The sequence below is a fragment of the Aythya marila genome, assembly GCF_965140915.1.
Source record: "Aythya marila genome assembly, chromosome: 6".
Lineage (NCBI taxonomy): Eukaryota > Metazoa > Chordata > Aves > Anseriformes > Anatidae > Aythya > Aythya marila.
In genome coordinates, this window is record NC_139047.1 from 14,621,389 (window position 1) to 14,645,529 (window position 24,141).

A 24,141-nucleotide genomic window follows, 5' to 3' on the forward strand; every position below is an offset into this window, starting at 1 on the left:
CTTTTGTGGTTTGCACATTTTAAATTGTTCATACTTTATCTGATCACTCTGCAGTCAAGATATTTGTATTTCAACAAAGGAAATCTAAGGGATAATGACAAAGTTGTAACAAGACAATTGTTAGCAGCTTTAAGCAATCAGAAGCTTTATGTGATGTGACTCAGACAGGCAGGTTTGTCAGGGCTACTTAATTAAAGCTGAATCAATGGCTTGGTGCAAATTCAAAAGCACTTACAGGTTGTGTATTTAGCAAATGTTCAGAGCATGTTTTAAACTCAAAGTAATAGATGGAAATGAGTATCAAAAACCTGTACCACAATTCTTTAAATGGTCTTCTTGGCTACACAATTAGCACTTGGTACAGGTTTTTATGGAACTATTAACAAAGGCAGCTTTATAGTCATGAAATCCGTTACTGGCTCTGGAGACTTTCAGCTGGTTTGACAGCAGACAGATTTGCCTCTCTCTAACAGTATTTCTCTTCTAGACAGACAACCACTACAAAGAACCTTGGATATCCCAACATAGCTTGAGCTGTTTGTATCACTCATGGTCAACAAAAGGCAGTATTTCTATTTTAATGCTCTACTTCTTGGTTTTATCTTGTCCTATGTATTTGTAATAAGATTACTAAGCTGCTTGTTTAAGTGTATTTTCCCAAGCATTAGTAAGCCAGCATGACATTATACAACTCACAACTAAAAAAAAACCTTGCTGTTTTCCACTGAGTTAAGCCCTGGCAGGCTCAGAAGCACCTTAGAAACTGGGGTTGCTAGAGGAGCTCTAATGTGACTGTCATCAGTGGATCTTAGAGCGGCTGTGAGTAAAGCTGTCACACCTGCAGGCAGTAACATCTATCCTTTACTGAGGGGGTGGGAGTAAAGTAGTGTGTCTCCCTTCCCTGCCTTTAAGTGAGGGGGCCGAGGGATGAGCACTGTCCCACGGGAGGTGCTCCAGGGGTGTGTGTGTGTGTGTCCCTGAGGCTTTCACTGAGGCCGACACAGTTCTGCTGTGGTGCTGACCTGATTTATCGAAGCCCCCACAGGCAGCACCTGGGAGGCACCTGACCTCTCGTAGCGGGAGAGGGCTGTTACACGTTCATGTCACTTTTCTAAAGCCAAATGATAGCAATACCGGTGGTAACACAGAAGCAGAAACACTTCTGAGGGGGCTTACATGAACGCGGGCAGCTGGAGCATCTCTGTGGCCCTCCTGAGGGGAGTGAAAGCAGCTGGGCACGAAGAAGCCGGAGGGGGCCGGCTGCGTTAGGGCGCCCGGCAGCCCAATGTCACTCGCTCCGTACCGGAGCGGGACGCGGCCAGGGGCTGCCTCCGACCCGGGACGGCTCCTGACAGGGCCAGGGCCGAGCCTCGTCCCCTGCCGCCCTCCCCTGGGCGGCCGCGGCCCCGCCCGGAGGCGGAGCGGAGCGGGCGCTGCCCTGGCAGCCGGCGGGACGCGGTGGGACGCGGCCGCCATGCTGGGCGCCGCTGGCCCCTTCGTCCGGCCGCAGCGGCGGGCAGGGACCGAGGAGCGGCGGCGCAGGGTGGCCCCGCTGGCGGCGAGCCCCCCGCCGGCCGAGCGGGGAGAGGAGCCGCTCCTCCGGGGCATCTTCGAGATCGGCAAGAGGAGCTGCGACGTGGTGCTGAGTGCCCGGCGGCTGCGCTGGAGCCCCATCGTGCCCGAGAGCCCCGCAGGTGGGACGGGCAGGGGCTGTCGGGCAGGGGCAGGGGGCGAGCCGAGCCGAGCCCGTTGTCGCAGGGCAGGGCATCGGGGCTTCCCGGCACGGGGTTACCGCGAACCGCCGCCTGTAAGGGGGTTCCGAGCTCCTCTTCCCCGTGGGCTTGTCCTGGTGCTTAATAAAAAGAAAGAAATAAAATAGCTCAGAGCGCAACGAGCGGCTTGCACCCGAAGCACCTAATCCTGCAGAGAGCCTGTGCTGCTTAGCGGGTGGTGCAGAAACGCGAGGTGCACGGGGTGTGCCCGTAGCCCCTCCGCAGCCCGGTGAGAGGACTGGGTGCCATCGGCTCGCCCAGGGGTGCCCGGGGGCTTGGGACGCCTTCCCTGGCCCCGACATGTGACGTGCCCTGAGGGTACAGCGTTGTAGGATGTGGTCAAGTGAAACAAAGTTCGTGCCAAAGCTTAGAAGGAAAGGAACGCTCCCCAAACTTACACAGATAGTCTTTATTTATTTATTTATTTATTTATTTTCTACTGGAAACTCTGAAAACATAGTCACTTTCAAAACTGCGCACGTACTCCTAGCAGTGCCTGTGTACCGCAGTGACCTCCCAGTGAAGGATAAGTTGAAGCTGTGTTTCAGCAATGCAGTTTCCAGACAGCACAGCTGTGTGCTGTTATGGCTCAGTTAGCTTCTCCAGGCCTAAAACTCCAGGTTCAGTTTAGCATTACTTCTGAAGGATCTTAAAACTTTGTACGGGTAAGATGTGGCTCCAGAGCTGTGTGGAAGGCAGTTGTTCCCGTGCTACTGCTGCAGTGGAGTACTCAAATACCCAGAGCTGAGGTTACACTTCATTTCACATAGCATGTAGGGACAGCAGAGCTACTCAAACCAAGCCATGTGGTGCCATGCACAGCTGCTGGCTCTTGGCCTCTGAACAGTGTAACCACATTCATGCTGTGTTGTGCAAAGACACAAATATCTGCTTTTCTGCAGGGCTGTTCAGTTTTTAGTCTGTGCTGATGTTTGTACAGACCTTCCTTTTGTGCAGCCAGTGTGGCAGTTTCAGTAACGCACAACTCTGTAGCCTCTCCTCCTCGCTGTTTGGGACTACCTACAGGTCTCTATGTACATGATCTGAAGTGTAATTTGTGAATTATTTAGTTCCATGTGGAACGCTCTAGTTTGATTGCCATTTTATGTGCTAGCTACTTTAATGTAGCTTGAATTGTCATATATCAGGAACTATAAGTCCATGATTGTTTTTAAATTGTTACCAGTGGTGGATTTTAAGGTACAAACAAGAAAAATGAACTTCAGTAAGCTTCATGCTTACAGGGATGGGAATACATTGTTCTTTTTTTGTTTTTCTATGAAAGGTCAATCCCCCTAAACTGCTACTTTGTGTAAGAACTTTTCAGCCTGAGCTTGCTTACACAGACAAGGGGAGATTTTCCTAGTTCCTGTGAAGTAATAAAGTACTCTGTGTATAAAGTCAAACATATTGCAGATGGCAGAACTAAGCAGCATTGACAAGTTGATGTCAATTATACCAGGATTTGGACTTTTAGTGCACATGCATTAAATAGATGCCAATACCTGAGACTCCTTTCCGTGGGCTGGCACAGCTCTGTGCATGCCTGACTGTAGATGAGCTCAGTTGTAGCTGAGGATTTCATTGTGCTGAGCTTGCTGCCCTTGCAGGGATGGATCCAGTGGAGGGCTTGTCTGTTTTGCCTTCTATCTTGGATGCTGGAGGCCAGGATGGTATTTGTTTGGCAATTGCTGAGGTCAAATAGGGATTTTGGAATTTGGATGTTTTTTCTCTCCCACATTCTTGTATCTCAGAAGCAATTACTAGGGGGTGTCGTGAGTGTGGGAGTCGTGCTGGTGCTGCAGGAGCTGCCTGTGACTGCCTCATTCTGTGTGACCACAGTGCAGTGGTGCGGTGCATGGCCTGAGCTGTGAAGGTACAAGAGATGGCTGACGGCTGCCTGAACAGCATGTATCACTCTCAGTGGTCCATTCCCCTGGGATTTGCTTTAAGCATACTTTCTCCAGACCAAAAGCTTCATAATGTAATTTACCTTAGGCTCAAAAACATGCTTTGCCAGGTGGCCTGAATTTGACACTAAATGTCTCCTGCTTAGTCCTGTATGTACCAATTCTTCCTGTTTTAGGACAAGACCTTTCTTCTATGGCAGTCAAGTCAGAGGAGTGCCAGGTAGTCTCTTTCTCCTCTCTTCCCTCCCACCTCAGCAGTTTGCCAAGAGTACTCCTGTCTTGATGAAGTCCTTGTTGGTTATCTGCAGTTCTGTTTCCCATTATAAGGCAGCTTGTTCTGCCTTGGCTCTTTCAGCTCAGAGATGCAGCTTAATGTTCCCGAGTACATGACATCTGCTTTCCCTGGGTTTGTTCATGTAAACCCTGACATGAGCACAGTTCTGCCCCACCGCACTGTTTCTGTGGAGCTTTTGGCCAATGTGATTACCCAGCAAACTCCCTTCTTTACTCTCCCCTTGCTTTCTGCAGCAGCTGTCTCCTAGAGGGTTTTTGTTACCTCTCTGCTCCAATAAGAATGATCCATTGCAAGTTTCCTGCATCCTCTGTGATAGCAAAGCCTAGGGCAGAAGCAAGGTCTGGGCCAGTGCCTGAGCCTGGGGCCTGAGGGTGAGGATGCAGGGGATGGTCGAGGGGGCAGCGTGGTACAGGGCCTGGCTGCCCCACCACGAGGCTGCTGTTTGTGCCCGGGGGTGCTCAGCTCAGCCCCTTCTCGCAGCAGCCTGCTGCTCTCTGACACCTGCCAGGTCACTTGCTTTTAATGATGCATTGGATGCTGGGATGAAAAGCAGAGCTTGCAGGCAGCCGTTACTGGTTTTTACTCATTTCTTTCCACGTGGTTTTCCTATGCCATAAAAGTCATCACTGAAGTTAAGGAAAGGCAAGACCTCTCTCTGCGTTCGTAATCCAGCTCAAACTGTAGGGCTTCTGAGTCTGGATGCTGCTGCAAAGCAACAGCAGAGAAAGCTATCCAACCTAAGTGATTCTATGAAAAACAGATCCAAATATTAGCTGTGATTTTTAGAAATTTCCAGGAGATAATACACTTGACAGAATGACAGAAAAAATAATTATTTGCATTTAAGAAGAGATGCTCAGAGTGCAGTATTTTTTCACTGTGGCTAAAGTTTAAAAGCTAAGAAAATATAGGGGATTAGCTGTGGTGGATGTGGGTATTATATATATTTTGGAACAGGTCAGCTTTCTTTATTCTGTTCTTCCAATATGACTTTTTTTTTTTTCTTTTTTTTCCTGTTGAATGTGAATGAGAACTTTAATCCTGATACTTCCTTAAAGCCTGCAGCATCTTTTTGAAGACTTTTCAACTGTGAAACTCAGTGGCAATTGCAGTTTTTCAGCAGATTTCTATCAGATAGGAAACTAGAGGTTGGACTAGGTGATCTTTGGAGGTCTCTTCCAACCTAGACAATTCTGTGAAATGGAATGAGAACAGCACTGACTCAGTTTTTCACCAGTATGGGAAGCATGGAGGCCTTTGATAATTATGAAAAACCTTTTTATAAGTGTAGCTTGTTGTGTGTGCAGTGTACTTGACTCAAAGGTATATGAATCCATTCTCTCAGACTGACAACATGTAGGCTGGACTGAGTAGTTGGGTAATAAACCTGTCAGATAAAAACTTTTTTTTTTTTTTTTTTTTTAATATGAGTAATTGAATACAATATTCTAAATTAATTGACTGACAAGGAAGTAATATCTCTGGAGCAATCACGAGGTCAGCGTATTATTGACTATATATTTTTATCATGAGTTAAAGATCAATGTGTAGTTTATATATAGTATAATCTTCTTGATATGCATTTAAAATAAGAATTTATAAATATTTTATGTAAGTGCAGCAATAAGGAAAAAATCACTGATGTATTGAAACAGTGAAAGAGTTAGCAATAAAGGACTTAAAATTAATTCCGAGTGCATAGTGGCCTGCTGCCAAGGCTATTTAGGAACAGATGTGGGTGAAATAGATACCAATAGTCTGTTTGGGATCTCTAAAGTAAGACATCTGTCAGTCTATTGGTCAGACAGGAATAATGGAAATGGGAACTGGCTGTTACAAAACGTGAATTACCAAAGTTGTACGTTGGTCAAACTGAAAGCTTTTGATTCTCTGCCTGATGTGTAGAGAACATAATTTCTCTAAGTTGCTTATGTATTGTCCAAGTAGGAAAAGGCATAAAAATGCAAAGTATAACTGAGAGTGTGATGTGTATTTATCACATGGATATATGGTTTTAAGATATAAATTGAAGTAAAAAATCATACAGTCTTAAACAATCCCAAAGTGTCTAAACATGAAAGAGACTCAAATCTTTTTCAGGGAAGTCCATAAAATGTATATCCCTTAGGAAGAATGTTAATTTTTAACTTTTTGAAAAAAAAACAAACAAACAAACTATTTAAGGAAATTGAGTATATTATCAGTCTCGCAAATACATTTGTTATTCGAGGCTACTTCTAGACATAATGTCTTGATTTTCTGTGTGTCTTTTTTTCCTTTATCAGCCAGTCAGTCTGGGAGAGTCCATGGCTAGCTGTTGGTGGAACAATTTACATTGCTTCATGTTTTCTGCTGTTTTTCCTATACTTCACATGTTTATGCACCTCTCTAAACATGTTAAAAGGGATTAACATACCCTGGACATCTAATAGGGGCTTTTGTATGTATTTTGATTCTCTCTATCCAAAAAGAGCAGATATTGAAATCTTTGTTCCAGAAAATAAGTTTCTTTGCTAGGTCTTGCAAATTGCATTGCTGTGTGTTTGGGTTTACATGCATGTTAAACAGCATGTGTTCATGACTTGCTTCACAGTGTGACGTGAGTTTGAGCTAACAGGATCCCAAAGTCATTCAGCTTTCACATAAGTAATAACTCTTTTTCATGGCATTTAAGTTTTAATAGAAATGTATTTCTGTTGCTGATATTGTGGGTTTTGTTATTGTAGAGCTCCGGTAGCCCATAAAATGGAGAGTTTTCGACTTGCCAAAGGTGGTGGGTTTTCTGTTTATTTTTTCATTCTCCCGTTGCTCTAAGGAATGATTAGGTTTTGCTGTGCTGTTACTGTTGGCAAGGCAAAGCTCAGCTTTCGTCCTTGTTTCCTCCTGCCTGGCAAGCTGAGGTGCCACATGGGTGTGGGGGGGGCTTTAGGGGCAATGTAGGGGGGCACCAGGGAATGGAGGGGAAACCACAGCTGTTGGTCAGCTTGCAGGGTCATGCTGTGGGGTGCAGGGCCTGGAAATACGGGGCAGGAAAAGCGGAAAAGTCAGAGGAAGCATAATAAAGTGGTGAGGTAAAACGAGGTAGGATGCAAATTCATATGCTAAAATATTTTTAAAACAAACAAACAAAAAACCAACTTATCAGTTTCCTGTTCAGAGAATAACTGCTAACTCTTTGTGCTTTCTGTGCAAAGGTGTGCATGAGTTAACTGTTTCCTTTGGAAGAATCTGGGCGTATACATTAAAAAAAAAAAAAAAGTTTATATATTCACCAGTCTTTGATATCCATGCTAATTCTGTTTTGATGTCCGTGGTACAGGGTTAAGTGTCCCTTCTTCATTGGTAACTAAAGTTCTTTTCTAACCATTAAAAACAGTTCACAAATTCCTTTCCTAAGCAAAAGTCTTGTACCTCAGTTTCTCAATTGTCCTGTTCTTCAGCCTTCGAGAAATGCTATTTTATCTGCCTTGTTCACATTCTAGATGCTGTTGCAATCTTTTTTTTGGTCATCATTTTTATCATATCATCCCCATTTATCCCTATTTATCATATCATCCCCGTTACCAGCTTATCTTGACTTTCAGGTGTAGCTTACTCACATGGCAGCAGTTCTTTCTGATCAGACCACTCAAGTCTGTCTGGAGCACTAGCCACCCATTCCCAAATGTTTGGACAATGTGTGGTTTCTTTCATGTTGTCCCTCTCATTTAGGAGCAGTGCTCTTTAAATGTCCAAGAAACTACAGAACAATCAGAACTCTGGAAAACATGCCTTAAACTATATATATATTATTATTATTTTTTTTTAAGTAATGTCTGCAGGAAATAAATACAAAATCTTACAAATAGCTTGTCCATTCAGACCCCAAGGCCACCACTTGCTTTCTTTGCCTGCAGCTGTTTCTCTCCTTGGTGTGTGTGGAGTGAGGTTCTGGAGTACCTGCATGGAACAGCAGTGGGGATTGTGCTCCCTGATCACGCTGGAATTCGGGATATGATGTTCTTTTGCAGTTTCTTATTTTGTATTTTGACAAAAGATGTGCTTAGATTAAGGCCTTTCTGCCTTTCTTTTGCAAATATGAAACAGAAATAAAGCAGGGAAGTCTGTCCTTGTAGGAGTCAAAATAAACAAAACTTAGGAAAACAACTTTTGTTTCATCGTAGATGCCTTGTTAACTACATATATTTATTTAAAAATGTATATTTGTTACATAAAACAAGAACAGCAGGTATCTAATGGCTGTTGTCACTTTTATGCCAAAACAAGCAAACAGGCACTGGAGACAAGGAATCTGTTTTTTTTTTTTTTTTTTTTTTTTTTTTTTCTTTCTTGCTGTTTCATTTAGGTATACACAACTATATTAGTATATTAGGCCCTGTTTTTAGAGGCATATTTCTATTTCAGTATGTGTGGTACTCTAAGAAATATTTGTATCCTTCTTAGACAATTTATGACCCTAAATAGCTGCAAATCTGTGAGCATAAACCTGAAGGATTGGATAGTCTTTGTGTACCTTAACATTTGTGGATCATGGATCTAATGTTTTCCTTTCAAGAAAATCAGTGGTCTTGGTTTTTATGACTTATGTTGTAACAGTATGTGCAGACAAAAAGCCATAATGTGTTGAGTATCTGATACATGTATTACCATATTGCCATAAGGAACTGCTATTATGTTAGACACCAACTGATTTCATGATAGTGTTGGATTTCTCTCACATATGCTTATGTTTTTGTACAGATGATCCTTTAGGAACATCTGCTAGTTTTGTGGTGGTATCTGCTGTTTCCTTTCAAAATTTGACCTTTTTGTCATTTACTACTGGGACTCCTATAGAATTGCATTACACTGGGATCTTTTTCTAAATTGATTCCTGTTTCACAGACGTTAACTCTCTATTTTTTGATTTAATTGGGTTTCATCATACTCTGGCATGCTATAGAGTTAAGTGCAGCTGTGAAGGTGATAAATCAACCTTTTAATATAGAATTTCATTATTATTTAACTGTATGTCAACTTGAAGTAGATTACTAGAACTTCCCCTTTCCCACTTTTTAGGTGGTCTCAAAAATACTTGTGTGTGCAGACAGTGTGCAAGGACAGCATTTCTCAAACTATTTCAATAGGGAAGAAGTTCTGGAAATCCTTTCTCACAGTTTGGGGACCCTTCCCCTGTTCAGTTAAGCACAGTGATAACAGCTTAGGATCACATCTGCAAGTGAAGCTGAATGAGCGAAGCAGCAAATACAGCTGAAGCTCAGCTGTGGTGTGCCGCTGCAACTGGCAGTGTAGTCATGATCCTGTAAAGGCAGCCCAAACGGGTTCTTAGCCTGTTGGAAGCTCATCCTCTTGGGTGAATAGGCATGCTGTATAATGATCTTTCACATGTAGATGGGTCTGGGTAACTGGATTTTATATAGGTTATGATAAAGAGTTGAAGACAATGTTATTTTCTGTTTACATGGGACTCCAGCTTTTATTATCAAACAGTTTTGCTGTGGCCCTCTGCAGGAAAAAAAAAAAAAAAAGAAAAAGAAAAAGAAAAAAAAAGTGTGTTGAACTTGTGTTATTTGGATAAGTGGCTGATTATTTTGCTTCCAATGTATGATGTATGTTTGTATGAGGATAGCATTCACTTTCACATGACACTGTTCATGGTTTTAAAAATTAAATACATGTATGAGACTTAGTATTCTGAAAGATAATTAGTCTTCTTGTATTTCTTTGGCTTTGTGTATTGACATGCATTCTCACCTTGTTACACCTTTTCATTCAGAAGTGTATTAATTCCAAAAGTGATTATGAAGCTAGAAGTAATTTACTTCATATTTTTCAATGACAAATTTACCAGAGGAAAAATAAAGTCAACTCATTTAACATGCAGTTGTCTTTCTTGGTTGAACCTAAAAACCTAATGTATTTTCTTATTATTAAACTATGAAGATTAAAAATGCACTGCTTCTACTGAATGAGAACCTTTTGCTCCTTGTAATATCTCAACATTGCTGTTTTGCTATTTGTGCGTCCTTGTGGAGTGATTAAAAATGAGAGGAAAAAAAAATCCAAAAGTCCAGTGGAGAAACAAGAAATGTCCCCCCAACCTGGAATTTTTATGGTGCTAGAATTGCCAACAGTGCCATTTCTTCTTTGGAGAAGAATCCATGCTGTGTTCTCTGCAACATACAAATCCCCATTTTTTAGTTAGCTTTCAGGAGTTGCTCATGTCTGATATAGAAAAGTAGTCTATAGGTTTATCTTTTGGGAATGAGTTTGGTGCCTGGAGACGAACACATTTGTTTAAACTCTTGAGCTGTATGTGTATCTTTATCATGCTTGTAAGTGGGAGTGTTTTGAAATGTTTATGTAGGGATTGAGGGTGGGCTTCTGAATTGATTCCTTCCCCATGTTTTCCTAGTGTGTGTCTTTTTAGGATTGAAGAATATCCTGTTTGTTTTTTTCATAGGTGGGTATTTGTTTTATGATTTTTTTTTTCCTTGTGATTTGTATTTGTCATCCTAGCTGAATGTTAACAAGTATTTCTGTGTAGTGTGTATGGTAAATTCCAAATATTGAACAGTATATTATGAATGCTAGAGATTAAAGAAAACAAAATCAAAACACAGAACTTATATCTATGTATGATGATGTAGTTCTTAGAAACTTTGGGATTGATACATAAAATATGTAAGTCCTTAAGTGGCAAAAACCAAGAAGAGGCTTCAAGCCATACTAATTTGAAGGTTTTGTAATGTGATTGCAAGCCAGAGCTTGTAGAATATTGTAAACCACAGTGTTTCATTTTATGTAAAATGGGAGCTCAAAATCCAGAGTGTATTAAAAGTTATTCACATGACCCCAAGATAACTTGTAGAGGTATTAAAAATTATTTTCCAGGCCCACCATTTGCTTTCCTTACATTATAAGGAATTGTTAGTTTTCATTAGTAGTAGCACGGGAGCTCTCTCAAGACAAATATGTTTGCTTGAAAAAGAAAATGCATTTAAAAAATTGTAGGTATGAATTTTCATGTGAGCCTTGCATTATAATAGCCTTTCTCTAAGGATTTGATGGAATAAAATTCTATTTATGTTTAAGGTCTGGTGGCAATTCCTCCCACCTCAGCTTCTCATTCAGTTGTAGATGTAAGAACATATAAAATCTGACATAAGCGTATGGTAACTGGGTTTACCCTGCAGTTCTCTCATCTAGCTTGTGGCTGTTTCCTCACTGTGTGTTGCAATTCTAAACAAATGGTCAGTTCATGAACAGAATTCAGTGCTGAACTCTGAATTTCCCAGCTTTTGTCTGTTCAGGCAGGCTATGTAAGATGGTAGTTACTTAGAGGCTTTTTAGTTTGGAGTAGTTGTCGTAGCTGTCGGTTTGTTTGAACTGTGACCATATATCTCTTCTGTCAGCTCATACACTCAAGTGAGTATAGGAAAGTATGCTTTGCAAAGCTCAGAAAATGCAAAGCAACAGATGTTGTGTGCTGCACTATTATACGTATCCTGGAAACAGAGCTTTACACAGTGCAGACAGTCTTGGAAAAACAAAATTTCACATACAAATGATCATGCTAAGGGTAACAGTAATAAATACTGATGACTAAATATAATGCTGTTTTGCAGATACTGAGTTTGAGTAGTTAAATGCTCATCATTACATTAAAAACACTTATTTGACAGATGTTTAAAAATTGTCTTTATATTTTTTCTGTATTGCTTAGTATAGCAGAAGCAGAATAAGTGAAATATTCTCACTTAAAGTAACATATGAAAATGGCTTTAAAATAAAAGTCAATTGTATTTTGACTTAGATGACAACTCATGTGAATAAAGTAGAAGGAAAATGGAAAAAAAAAATTAGATGAGTGGCTTGGATTTTATGTGAAAATAACACGTTTCCTTGGCTGGTCTGTTGAGTGTATTGAATATGGTTCACCAAGAAATTGTTCCTTCCCAGCTCTTCTCGCTGGTGCACTGCTCATCGCAGCCCTGCCAGGGAGGGCAGTGAAAGGATCCAGACCTGAGTAGTTCTGGACTTCTCGAGGGCCTGCTCTGCTGCCTCTACAAGGTGAATGTACCCGGGGAAGAGGTAATTAGCAAGGGATCAAAATTGTCATGGCACTAGTCAATAGTACACAGACAGATAGGTGGCTGTAGCTGGTGGTAACTCATGGACTTCAGACTTTGAACTGATCTGTGGTGCTGTGTAGCAATTTCTGCAGTTAGTATGTTCTGGGGTAAGCCCACAAAACCATCAACATGTTCCGATAATCAGGAAAAGATTTTACATAGATATGTATTTTTAACATGGTACTGATTTTTTTGAAGGAAAAAGAATGCTTATGAATATTTCACAAGAAATGCAATGATTCTTGGTCACTTAACAGCAATGTGTTTATTAAATGAGGCTGTGATTAAACTGGGAAGATGCTCCAGGTCCTTTTCTGTTCATACATCTTTTGTGATGGAGGAATAGTAACAACTAAGGGTGTGGGATTTTTTTTTTTTTTAATGTTTATTTCTTACAGAAGAACAAACAAAACAGCATTTTCTTTGCACTTACATTTGTTGGAGAGTTAATTATTTAAAATATGATGGAAACAAGCAGGTGGTCTTTTTGAAGTTTCATCCTTAGGTTTCATTTTATGGAAACTGCTTGTGGAATGTACCCATAAATTCAGTACTGAGCCAAGAGTATGATTTATACATACACACTTGTTCGTTTTGCTTAAAGCAGATACTGCTTTTTTTTTGCATTTGCAAGTTTAACAATACTAGTTTGTGCGCAGAAGCAGACTAATGAAATGAACTTACAGTAAAAAGAAAGCTGTCTTTAAATACGTTTCTATTTGTTTTATGTTTCTGGTGTTTGTTTTCTTTCTCTAATGCATGGAGTGAAGGCTGCCTGAAAAGTTCATAGTACCTTTGGTATTAACAGTGTGGTTGGAAAAGGGTATGGAAGGGAAAAAGCTGTCATGGGACAAACACAGAGAAGCAGAAACATTGAGTTTGTATGTTTGTGGACTGTTAAAATAGAAATGGAAAAGCATTTAGATATTGTTGGTCCTGTCCTACAGCACAACTTCAGAGGCATGTCCATTTTACAGATGTGACAGTGAATCAAGAGTTGATACAATTAACAGTAATTACAATACTGTAATGTGTTCATCTCTTATTTAACATCATCCTGATTAAGATCAGGAACTGTTGTTAGACTGCTCCTAGTGTATATAATCAGAAGTTTATTCTGAAGAAAATACCATCTATCACTTAAACTGTTGTATGTATTATTATGTTAAGGATTATTTCTTTTTGGTCTGACAGAGAGGCAGTTGAGATAGGGTGTGGGGGGAGCAGATGGCAATAGCTTTCTACCTTCCAATATAATAAGTCAGGTGTATCAAATAAGAAGAAGCAGGCTCAAAACAAAAGGATGCAGTGAGTACAACAGAACTGTGAAACATAGTGCCAAAGGATATTGGTGATGCTAAAAGATTTTGTGGATTCAGCCGGAGACTGAAGGCCTCATTTGAGAGCTGTTAAATACCTAGAAACCACAGTCAGTTCTGGGTATCCCAAATGAAAACAGGTGGGGAGTAGAAGAGTATTAGAGAGACATGGAAAAAATGCTTGCTCGATTCCTTCTCTTCTCTTACCATCTGCTTATGGCTATGGTTTGACACAGGATACCGGGACAGATGGACTCTTGCTCTGAGCTGATATTGCTGGTCTTATGTACCAGAAAACAGCTAAGTTATATTTAAACTATATTTTATGTAAAAGAACACACATCGCTCGTCTGCAACTCTACCTGTATTTGCACTATTAAGCAAGCTTTCTTGGTAGAATTTGTATGTCAGTGTTTGCCTAGCCTCCATCTGCAAGGTACTTATGTTCATAATGAAGTCTTTTGTTCTCTGTCAGCCATTTTAGACTCCGAACTTTTCCATCCTTATTGATAACTACATGGTCTATTTTAGAAGAGGGAGATGAGTAAGTGGTGCTGAGAATTTTTCTGAACACTGCTGGAAGTCTTCACCAGGTTTTGGAGTTTTCCAATTCTGAATTACTCTTTTTTTTTTTTTCTTTTTTTTTTTTTTTTCTTTCTGATCTGTTGTAGATGATTTGTTCCCCTCTTGATATGCCTCTTCCTAAGCTGCAGCTACTTAAAGAAATTTACAACAAACTTTTATTTTTATTTTTCCCGTAGAAAGAGCTGTAAAGACTCTAAGATAATCATCATTTGGCTTTGTTGGTTGTGAAAGTAGGCTTTCTGCAAAGAGGGCAGATGTGAGTCATATTTATTGTAATCTATAGCATAAGATCCTGTCAAAGACATCATTACTTGAGTTTTCTTAGTCTCAGGTTTTTTTTGCAAAGGCTGTAGAGTAGCTTGATTTTAGTGATAGGGGTAGCTAGCTGACGTGTTTCTGAAGTAACGGTGTGGATTAACTAAGCTGTTGCTGAATCCAGTTTGAAGATGCATCTGTTAGTGGCTGCATGGGTACTTTGAATGTGAATCTCTCTCTGATCCTGCAACCATATGCAGGATCTTTATGCTAAGAGTAAAATTTTCAGGATCTCCAAGTGAGATACTTACTTAAACCTTGCAGTGATAGTAGTCCCTGTAGATGTGTGACCATTTGGTATGGTGTTAACATTTCACATTTTGGAGGAGTAAAAATTCATGTTTTTTAATAGAGGTTTGAAAAGTATTTTTGTCATCTGACATGCATGTTTCTCCAACAGCAAGAGCTCATCAGAAATTGAGTATTTTAAGTTCATTAGTGGTATTTCCATTTGATCCTGGTAATTCTTGGTACTCTTTCATGCTGCATTCTTGTGATTCTTTGTGTGATTATTACTTATCTCCCCAAATATATTCAAAAGACTATGAAAATGTCCTTAGGTTTCCATGCTTTGGTACAAATCACCTTTAGTGACTATGATTAGGAATACATATGTAAATGTGGTATGTAGCTACAGTTACAATACCAAAGTTAAGAGTAATAGGTTGAAATGACAAGGAATTTGCCAATTTGCCTAAAAACCATGGGAGATGACTTATTTGAGGTTACCAGCCATGCAAAGATGTGAAGCATAAGTCATGGACTGTTGTGGGGTGTTTTTTGCTTCATTTATTTATTTATTTATTTAGAATTTTTTATTAGTGTCTTTTTTTTTTTTTTTTTTATTAGTGTCAGTTGATATGCCTGCCTGAAAATGCATGCATTTCCGTGTGTAACTTAGTATATTAATGCAGTTTGACGTAAAAGTGAAAGTTATTTTTATGCTGGTTGTTAATTTTGAATTTCATGGTACTTAATGCTAAAATATTATTCATAAAGCATTTTCTGGATCCCGCTTGTTATTTAAAAATGAATTATCTTATTCAAATTTATGCAGTGCTTATTACACAAATCTAAAGAAAGATGGAGATCTTTAGATTTTTGAGAATCTCGTGATAATTTCAAATAATATTTTAAATAACTTGTTACCAATATTCTTACAGTTCCTGAACAGTGTAACAACATAAAATATTAAAACAACTCAAAGTACCAGCTTCCCCCCCCATAATTTTTTAGTGTATCTTGATTTCCAAAATAACATTGTATATGATTTTCTTACAGTCCAATCAGTTATTCCCCACAATTCATTTTTTTCATTAAAATATTTTATAGAGCTGTTCATATACTTTGCCAGTGTCTTGAGCACATGGTTTGAAATTTAATGAGCATACATTTATTATTTACAATTTTAGTTTAATTTCAACATACGTGTATTATTACGGTGTATATTCAACAGTTCTGCTGCTAAATGAAGTAAGCATATACTTAGCTTGCTGCACAGTTACATGGGCACAGGTGGACATCTTGGTAGTGTGCACCATGCAGTGAAACACATGGCACTACACAACGTGGGGCAAAGAGCACGCAGTTTGAATTAGAAGTCATTTTATGGATACCTTGTAAATTTGTGCTTGTTCATACATGGGCTGTAATTTCTGAAATGGGTGCGCATGTTTTAATGTTGAACATTTGTAATATATGCATCACTCTAATGTAGCTGCCCTCTGTGGAAAGAGGCAGTATTGTATAAGCCTGTTTATGTCAATATTTTAATAATTTATCTTTATAACTACATTTTGTCTATATTTATAGTAGCATTGGCACCCTGTGTACAGAAGATAAAATCAGTGCTGAAAGGAAACTTGCATCCATCTGGAAGCAATAAACTTTTCTAAAAGACTGCACAGTGTTACTTAATCCTGTGATTTCTTACTGTGAGTGAAATTAAGGTTTGGTTCAGTTGTGTCACATCATATTGGTATCAAATCTTTTGTGAGAGCTTTGTCATCATGTTAAGCTACAAACAAAATCTTAGAATTGATGAAGTCTGAGAATGTAATTTCCTCAGTCACAGGATTATGCATCACTGTAAATGTAGCAAATTCCCTGTACTAACAATGACAGTAATACCAGAAAGATTCTAGAGTGTTGTATTTTGAAAGCTTTCTTCTTTGTACAAAGGACTCATTTGTATACTGAAAACTTGACTAAGTATACCTTAAATTTTGTATTGTGTTCTAAGCAATTATTTTTCGTACTAAACATATATCATGTTGTATAAAATATATTTTTAATATGCCAAAAATGTTTTGCAAGGTTAATTAGAGTAATATGAACATTTTCACTAAGAGCAAAGGGAAAAATATAAAGATATCTAACTTTATTTTTTTTCTTTGCATTTCTTTTAAGTCTGTTAAGTCTGGTCTACATGAACAAAATGGGATTCATTCATCCCTTCAGGCAAAGTGGTATAGTCTTACATTCTTCCTATTCCTATGTGGCAAGTGAGCTGAAGTGAACTGGGGGCGAGAGAGGGGTTTTATGGTTGCCAGAGGATTTTGGTGGTGCTGCTGCCATCTCCTATCCTTGGGCGAGTGTGGAAGGTGCAGGCAGTATGATACAAAGGATGGCTGAGTTTATGAAGAAATCTCCTAGAAAAACAAACTAAAGATCAATGAGCATAAAACCGAACGTGTAGCTGTTAATCAATGAGAGGTTCATGGATGAGTTTATCTAGCAGCTGATAGCTGTGCTTCAGTACCTAAAAGCATGAATTGCTAATATGCATTAATTACCAATAGCTTATGGAAGGGAATTGTCTGGTGTTTAGAATGGGATGTATCTGTTCTTTTTTTTTTTTTTTTTTTTTTTTTTTGTTTCTTAAAAAAATGTTAACTTAAAAATCTTTTCAGAAAAGATGAAAATTCAGATATTTGAGGCATGCTGAATTTCCTGAATGTCACTGGTATTTAGCAGTATTGGATGGTTTGTAAATTTGTATTTGAGGCTGAAGCAAATACCTTGCCAGTAAGAGTGCAAGTAGAATTAATTATTAACTTGCAATTGATCAAACCTGGTGATGTCATATGGGCATAAGAGGTGATTTCAATTTTTCATCATTATTTTCTGAAATGGCAGAAGTAATTGTCATGATTATGACACAAATTAGGAGGTACAAAATGGTGTGTATATGTGAGATCTTTCAACAGAGTGTGAAATGAAGCTCATGTTTCCTCTTTGGGGTTTCTTTAGTACCTTTCAGCTCTGCTAGCCTGTTGTATTAAATCCCATGTCGTTAGATCCCAGTCTTCTGTTTTATTTCACAGATCTCTCTCTTTTAATTAATTCCATTATATGATAGTGGTGCTAGTGGTCTTTGTAAAACTATCCATTTTATCTGATGCCTGTGTCTGCAGAGGCTTTACGAAAGGATGCAAACTGCATGGACGTTTGTCACACAACTCCTTCCACTTCTTACAGTAAACACCACAGAGTTTCAGGCACTTTGTGAAAGGTTTGCTGCTACTTTTCCAATTGTATTATGAAATTAGGCAGTATGTGGGCCATACTCTTAATGTAAAACGTAGAGCTTTCTATAGTAAATTTATTTTCAGTGACCTCTTTCTTAATGTGATGTTAATGAGAAAATGTAACTATTAAAAAGCAAAGACTTCGCATGTCCCCTCTCAAGTGCATTAGTTTCAGAATGTCTCTCTGCCTCCCTTCCTTTCAGCTACCCCTGTTCTCTACAGCATCATTCCCAGCAGATCTTCTTTGGAGATTATTTTTTCATTTCATAATCTCTTTTAAATCCTTTGTTGGAGAATGATGGGGAAACTTTTCCTTAAGGCGGAGCTTCTTGTCTGAAAAAATGCTAGGTCTTGTGCTAAGTTTTAATCACATAATGGTGGAGCTGTTTTTCGGCTCAGGTCTTTATTCAAGAAACTATTGGGCTTCCTTTCAAACTATGAATTTTGGTGTATTTGCTGTCAAAGTTTTACTGTTACCTTGTAGTTTGAGAGGAAGGTGTTTTGCTGCTCATGGAACATGTTGTGAGTGAAAGCTTTGGGGACTGATGTGTACTGAGCCTCATGCAAGAAGGAAGGCCTTAGGATATTTGGAAAGACAAGGATGATTAGTTTTTAAAAGATGTGGTGGAGGGCAGGGATCAGAATCAACTGGTGAAGGAGTCCTGTGGAAAGAGAGGTTTGGAACATGGAGAGAGATGGAAAAGGAGGGGAGAAGGCTGGAGGAAGCAACCAACTGAAGTCATGAGTCAAGGATTCTTGCCTCTGCTTCTTGGACTGCTTTATATTAAACTAGTTGTGCTAAAATACCATGGGAGGGACTTATGGAAGTAGGGACTTTTGAGGTGACTATCCTAATGCATTATGAAAGTATTCTGTCATAACCTTTTTATTTTTAGGAACATTATGCCTGTATGAATATACAGGAATGTACTCCTGGATATACACAGAAATAAAGCATTGTATAGAGAAGAGTGACCTGCTGGCTGGTAATTTCAGCCATGCTTCCTTCTTTGGGGTAACTTTGCTGAACATGAATAGTAAACAATTATCATGATGCCTTTTGCTGCTGTATTAAAATAATGTGTAATTTTTTGCCCAACACACTGTGTCATTATAGACTTAGAGTTTTATTCTGAGTATTATATATATTTTTAATAACACGTAAATAGAGTTCTAAAAAATCAGTGTGCATCTTTCCCAGTTCTTCCTGACTCTTGTTGATGATCTTTGAGGAATTAGCAATTAGAAGTTAACGCGCACAGCATGTTGGCCCAAGCCACACTGACTTCATGCTGATGAAAAGAGACAGTTCCAGTCTTTCCTCCTTCCCTGCTATGTGTATTCTTATGACTTTGAGCCATTTCTGGTTGCAGGACTCGTGTTGAAATGACTGCATTAACTAACTTGTCAGAAGACTAAGCCAGCAAAAAAATAAAATAAAATGGACAATCTATGCTACTTTAGAGAGTTGAATTGACTCAACTTGGTTTTGTCAAGTGCCAGACACGAAACAAAGGCTGGACTACACAGTTGTGGTAGGTGCCTATATTGGAAGGGGGATTAATGGCACGGTGTTGCATTGGCTTGGCAAAATACATCACTTCACCCTGAGATTCTCTAAAGGAGAATGAAAATCGGTTGTTTTCCTGTCAGATGCTTTTAAGCTCAATTTTCTGCCCTGAAGGGTTACAGCTGTTGCTGCAAGTAAATAGGTGGCATTAAAAGATGAAGGTAGTAGCTGCACCCTGCTTTTACTCTCGAGCTCTGGAGGAACTACAATGCATCTCTTCAGTACTTTGTAATACTTCCTGAGCTCCCTAGGAGGTCATTACACAATCTGGAAAATATTCTTCTAAACTATGGTCTTGGCTGTGTTATGTATCTCTTTATAACACCATTTAAAAGGACTTGAGTAGCACAAAGGTGATCTTAAAAACAAACAAAAAGAAACGGGTCTTCCCCAGCCTGGCCCATGCTTTACCACCTTCTCCCCAGCTCACTGTTCAATATTCTGGCCAAGCAGTAAGTGAAGTTTTGCTTTCTCTGGTTATGAAGGAGAGTAGGAGGCATAATATCGTGTTTTTTTTTTGTTCCCCCCACCCCTTCCAAGGTGTTGCATGACTGATCTTTTTTGAAATAGATTGAAAATTCAGATGTTTTGAAAGTAGCTTTTCTGTTTTATGTTTTGTGTATTTAAATTAATATTGAATAGTCTGACGTGAGCTATACAGTGATTCTTAGCTCTTTTGGCAAAAAATGATCATACTTTCACCTTTATAGTTCGCATTGCTAGTCCTTCATAAGTAGTAGCTGAAAACTCTGGAGTGGTTTCATGAGTCAGTTGCATGGCCCTTACTGCACTGATGGGAAGAATGGGCTCAAGTTAGTACTTGGTGTTTTATACAGAATTTATTTAAAATTATTTATTTAATAATTAATTATTAAATTATTTCAAATTATATTTTTAAAATAAATATTGCTAAGCATAAGTTTGTGAACATATTGTCAAAACTGTTTTCACTTTTCATTCTATTTCCTTTTAAAAAATATATTAATACGACTATATTTTATTGTATATTTGGAATAATAGTGTTGAAAACAGTGTTTATGCTGTGTAAGAAGAACTGCAATAACTACTGTATTTTCTTTGGTATAATCTTGATGGTTTTATTTCTGTTTATCTATTATGTTACACTGTACTCAGGTATAGCAATGAACTATCAATGAAGTAAGCTTGAGAGCCTAATAGGACAAAATGTGTAGTAGTTTTATCTGTAGAATCAAGTGGGACTAGGTGAGTTGCCAAAGGTCATACAAAGAATTCATGACCAGGGGAGTAGAACCTTATGTTCCTTATTTCCAAATCTTGTAGTTGAACTATACAGACACCTGACATACGTATTTCTCAGATATTTGTTACAGAAATTAAGTCCTCAGATACCACTCCTAGATGTTGGCCCTCTATTGTCAGATAACAGTCTGATAAACGATACGTTGTTGAAGTGTTGGCGCTTGTATTTTAATGACACATTTCTGCAAATTGTTCTGTTTTCTATAGTGCTGTTTTTTTCTTCTGTATGTTTTGATCAATTTTGTTTTAAACATGAGATACTCTATTTGTTTAAAACTTAGTTTAACACTTAATTTTTTATTAAATAAGAGATTAGATTACTGTAAATAGGAAAAAAATGTAGGATAGTCTTTTTTTTTTTTTTTTTTTTTTTTTTTTTTTTTTTTTTTTTGAAAACAGAGAAACAGAGATGGGATAAATTGAGGCATAAAACTTCCTAGAAATTCGTATATCAGGCAGGCCTTTTTTCATGCTGTATTTGGGGAGGAAAAAAAAGTGGACATGTGCAGAAACTGTGAGTACAATTAGCGTCAAGCAGATAAATCCAACTCTAATCCTGTTTACGCTCTACATCAGACAGATGTGCTGAGATTGATTTAGACAAGCTCTTGGCTTATAGTAATTTTTTTTTAAGTGCCATATATTCTGTTTTTGTTAGGTCTTTTTTAAATGTTAAGTGCTGTTAGTTTTACTCTTCCTAACGCCTGTAACCTACTTTATACAGGTTCCCTCTCAGCTCTCATGATGACAGGGCAGCCTGGTAGAAGAGATTATCTTTATTCCTTGTAATTAAATTGACTTTTTTTTTTTTTCAGAGGATACAACAATGGGAAGTGGGTACTGAATTAAATAAATAGCATGATATCTAATAGATGTATACTTAAATCTCTTGCAAGAACAGATGGTACCCAATATCTTTCTAAGTAATGTGAGAGGACAGTTAATGTCCTGAAACAGCTAGCAATAACCAATATGATACTAACAAACTGATTGTGTTGTGTTTTTTTTTTTTTTTTTTAAGTTTAAAGAAGTGTCTAATGCATTATGTACTTTATTTTTAAAGTAAACTTGGTTGTTACTACCTGTTAGAGATATTTCATAATAACATATGCAATATATTTATAAATATACTTATATTTACATATTCATAAATATATAAAATATATACATATAACTCATGGCTTAAATTTTCATCTGAGTTCTTTTTAAAATAAAATTTTACTGTATTTGTGATGATCTTCTTTTCAGTAAAAATGGAAGATAAAAAATTGTACAGTAGGCCTAAGGCCTTGCATGAAAACTTTTCAACTGTAGTAAAAATTGCCTGTCCTGATCATATTAACACATTCAATATTTCCTTTACAATGTAAAACTTGAGGATGATGCTTTTGTATGATTCGGTATTCCTATAGAATCACAGAATCACATAATTGTCTAGGTTGGAAGAGACCTCAAGATCATCTAGTCCAACCTCTGACCTAACACTAACAATCCTCCACTAAACCATATCGTTAAGTTCAACATCTAAACATCTTTTAAAGACCTCCAAGGATGGTGACTCCACCACTTCCCTGGGCAGCCCATTCCAATGCCTAACAACTTTCAGTAAAGAAGTTCTTTGTAACATCCAACCTAAAACACCCCTGGCGCAACTTTAGCCCATTCCCCCTTGTCCTGTCACCAGGCACGTGGGAGAACAGACCAACCCCCACCTCTCTACAGCCTCCTTTAATGTACTCATAAAGAGCAATAAGGTCGCCCCTGAGCCTCCTTTACTCCACGCTGAACAAGCCCAGCTCCCTCAGCCGCTCCTTGTAGGACTTGTTCTCCAGACCCCTCACCAGCTTCGTTGCCCTTCTCTGGACTCTTTCGAGCACCTCTATATCCTTCTTCTTTATAGTTTATATACTTCTCCAAGCTGTATTTGAAAATGTGTTCCAGTAGAACAGCTGGAATAAAAATACTATTTTTGAAAATGTAATGCTGCCTAGTAAGAATGGATTATTTTAATTTTCAAAATTTTTATGTGCATCTAAGCAACGCAAGACTTTGACAAATGTAGAGGAAGAGGAAGGTTTAAAAGCAAATAAATATCTGGCTGAAGTAGTAGCATGAAGAGACAAGATGAAATGGGCCTTAGCTGACTGACAACTTAGGTTATATTATGGAAATTGCTAGCAGAAAGAGAGTATTGGAGCAGGCCTTCATTTTGTAGTTTCATGCAGGACAAATAGACTAATGTTTGTAATCTATTTACGGTTTGTATGCATAATATTAGCACAACAAAATTAGTGATGCTCTCAGCAAAGCTAATATTCCAAAATGTTATTTAATTTAAAACATTTAAAAAGCAAACCCATTTAGCTTATTTGTACTGGTCTTGGTGAATAACTGCTGGGCAGCTGCTATTATACTTCATATGTCTGCTTACCCAAGTTCCTAAAACACTGTGTGTGTGCTGGAATGTCCAGTGGTCTGTGTGTCTGACAAGTGTTTCTGGAAAAAGATGAGTAGACCTCCCCTTTGAAAATGCTGTTTTTATAGTCAAGATGGGTCTTAAATGGGTCTGTATCTGTAGTTCTAGAAACTACATTTGTGGACTCAAATGAGGGCGTAAAGGCCTTGCAGAGGGATCTGGACAGGTTGGAGAGCTGGGCGATCACCAACCGCATGAAGTTCAATAAGAGCAAGTGCCGGGTCCTGCACCTGGGACGGGGAAACCCTGGCTGCATGTACAGACTGGGCGATGAGACGCTGGAGAGCAGCCTAGAAGAGAGGGATCTGGGGGTCGTGGTAGACAGCAAGCTGAATATGAGCCAGCAGTGTGCCCTGGCAGCCAGGAGGGCCAATCGTGTCCTGGGGTGCATCAAGCACGGCATCGCTAGTAGGTCAAGGGAGGTGATTGTCCCGCTCTACTCTGCGCTGGTGCGGCCTCACCTCGAGTACTGTGTGCAGTTCTGGGCACCACAGTATAAAAAGGACATGAAACTGTTGGAAAGTGTCCAGAGGAGGGCTACGAAGATGGTGAAAGGCCTTGAGGGGAAGACATACGAGGAACGGCTGAGGTCACTGGGCCTGTTCAGCCTGGAGAAGAGGAGGCTGAGGGGAGACCTCATCACAGTCTACAACTTCCTCGTAAGGGGGTGTCGAGAGGCAGGAGACCTTTTCTCCATTAACACTAGTGACAGGACCCGCGGGAACGGGGTTAAGCTGAGGCAGGGGAAATTTAGGCTGGACGTCAGGAGGGGGTTCTTCACAGAGAGGGTGGTTGCACACTGGAACAGGCTCCCCAGGGAAGTGGTCACTGCACTGAGCCTGTCTGAATTTAAGAAGAGATTGGACTGTGAACTTAGGCATATGGTCTGAACTTTTGGGTAGACCTGTGCAGTGTCAAGAGTTGGACTTGATGATCCTTAAGGGTCCCTTCCA

At 39.1% G+C, this 24,141-nt stretch overlaps 1 protein-coding gene across 1 annotated transcript in view; it reads left to right on the forward strand.

Moving 5' to 3' along the window:
* Positions 1 to 1,285: 1,285 nt before the first annotated feature.
* Positions 1,286 to 24,141, forward strand: part of CERKL (CERK like autophagy regulator) — a gene marked incomplete at its 5' end in the record, with an annotated part of 53,923 nt that continues 31,067 nt past the window's right edge. Inside the window, one exon of the mRNA XM_082763223.1 lies at positions 1,286 to 1,694. Within this exon, the coding sequence (XP_082619349.1) occupies positions 1,286 to 1,694 (409 nt within the window). The remainder of the gene's footprint in view (positions 1,695 to 24,141) is intronic.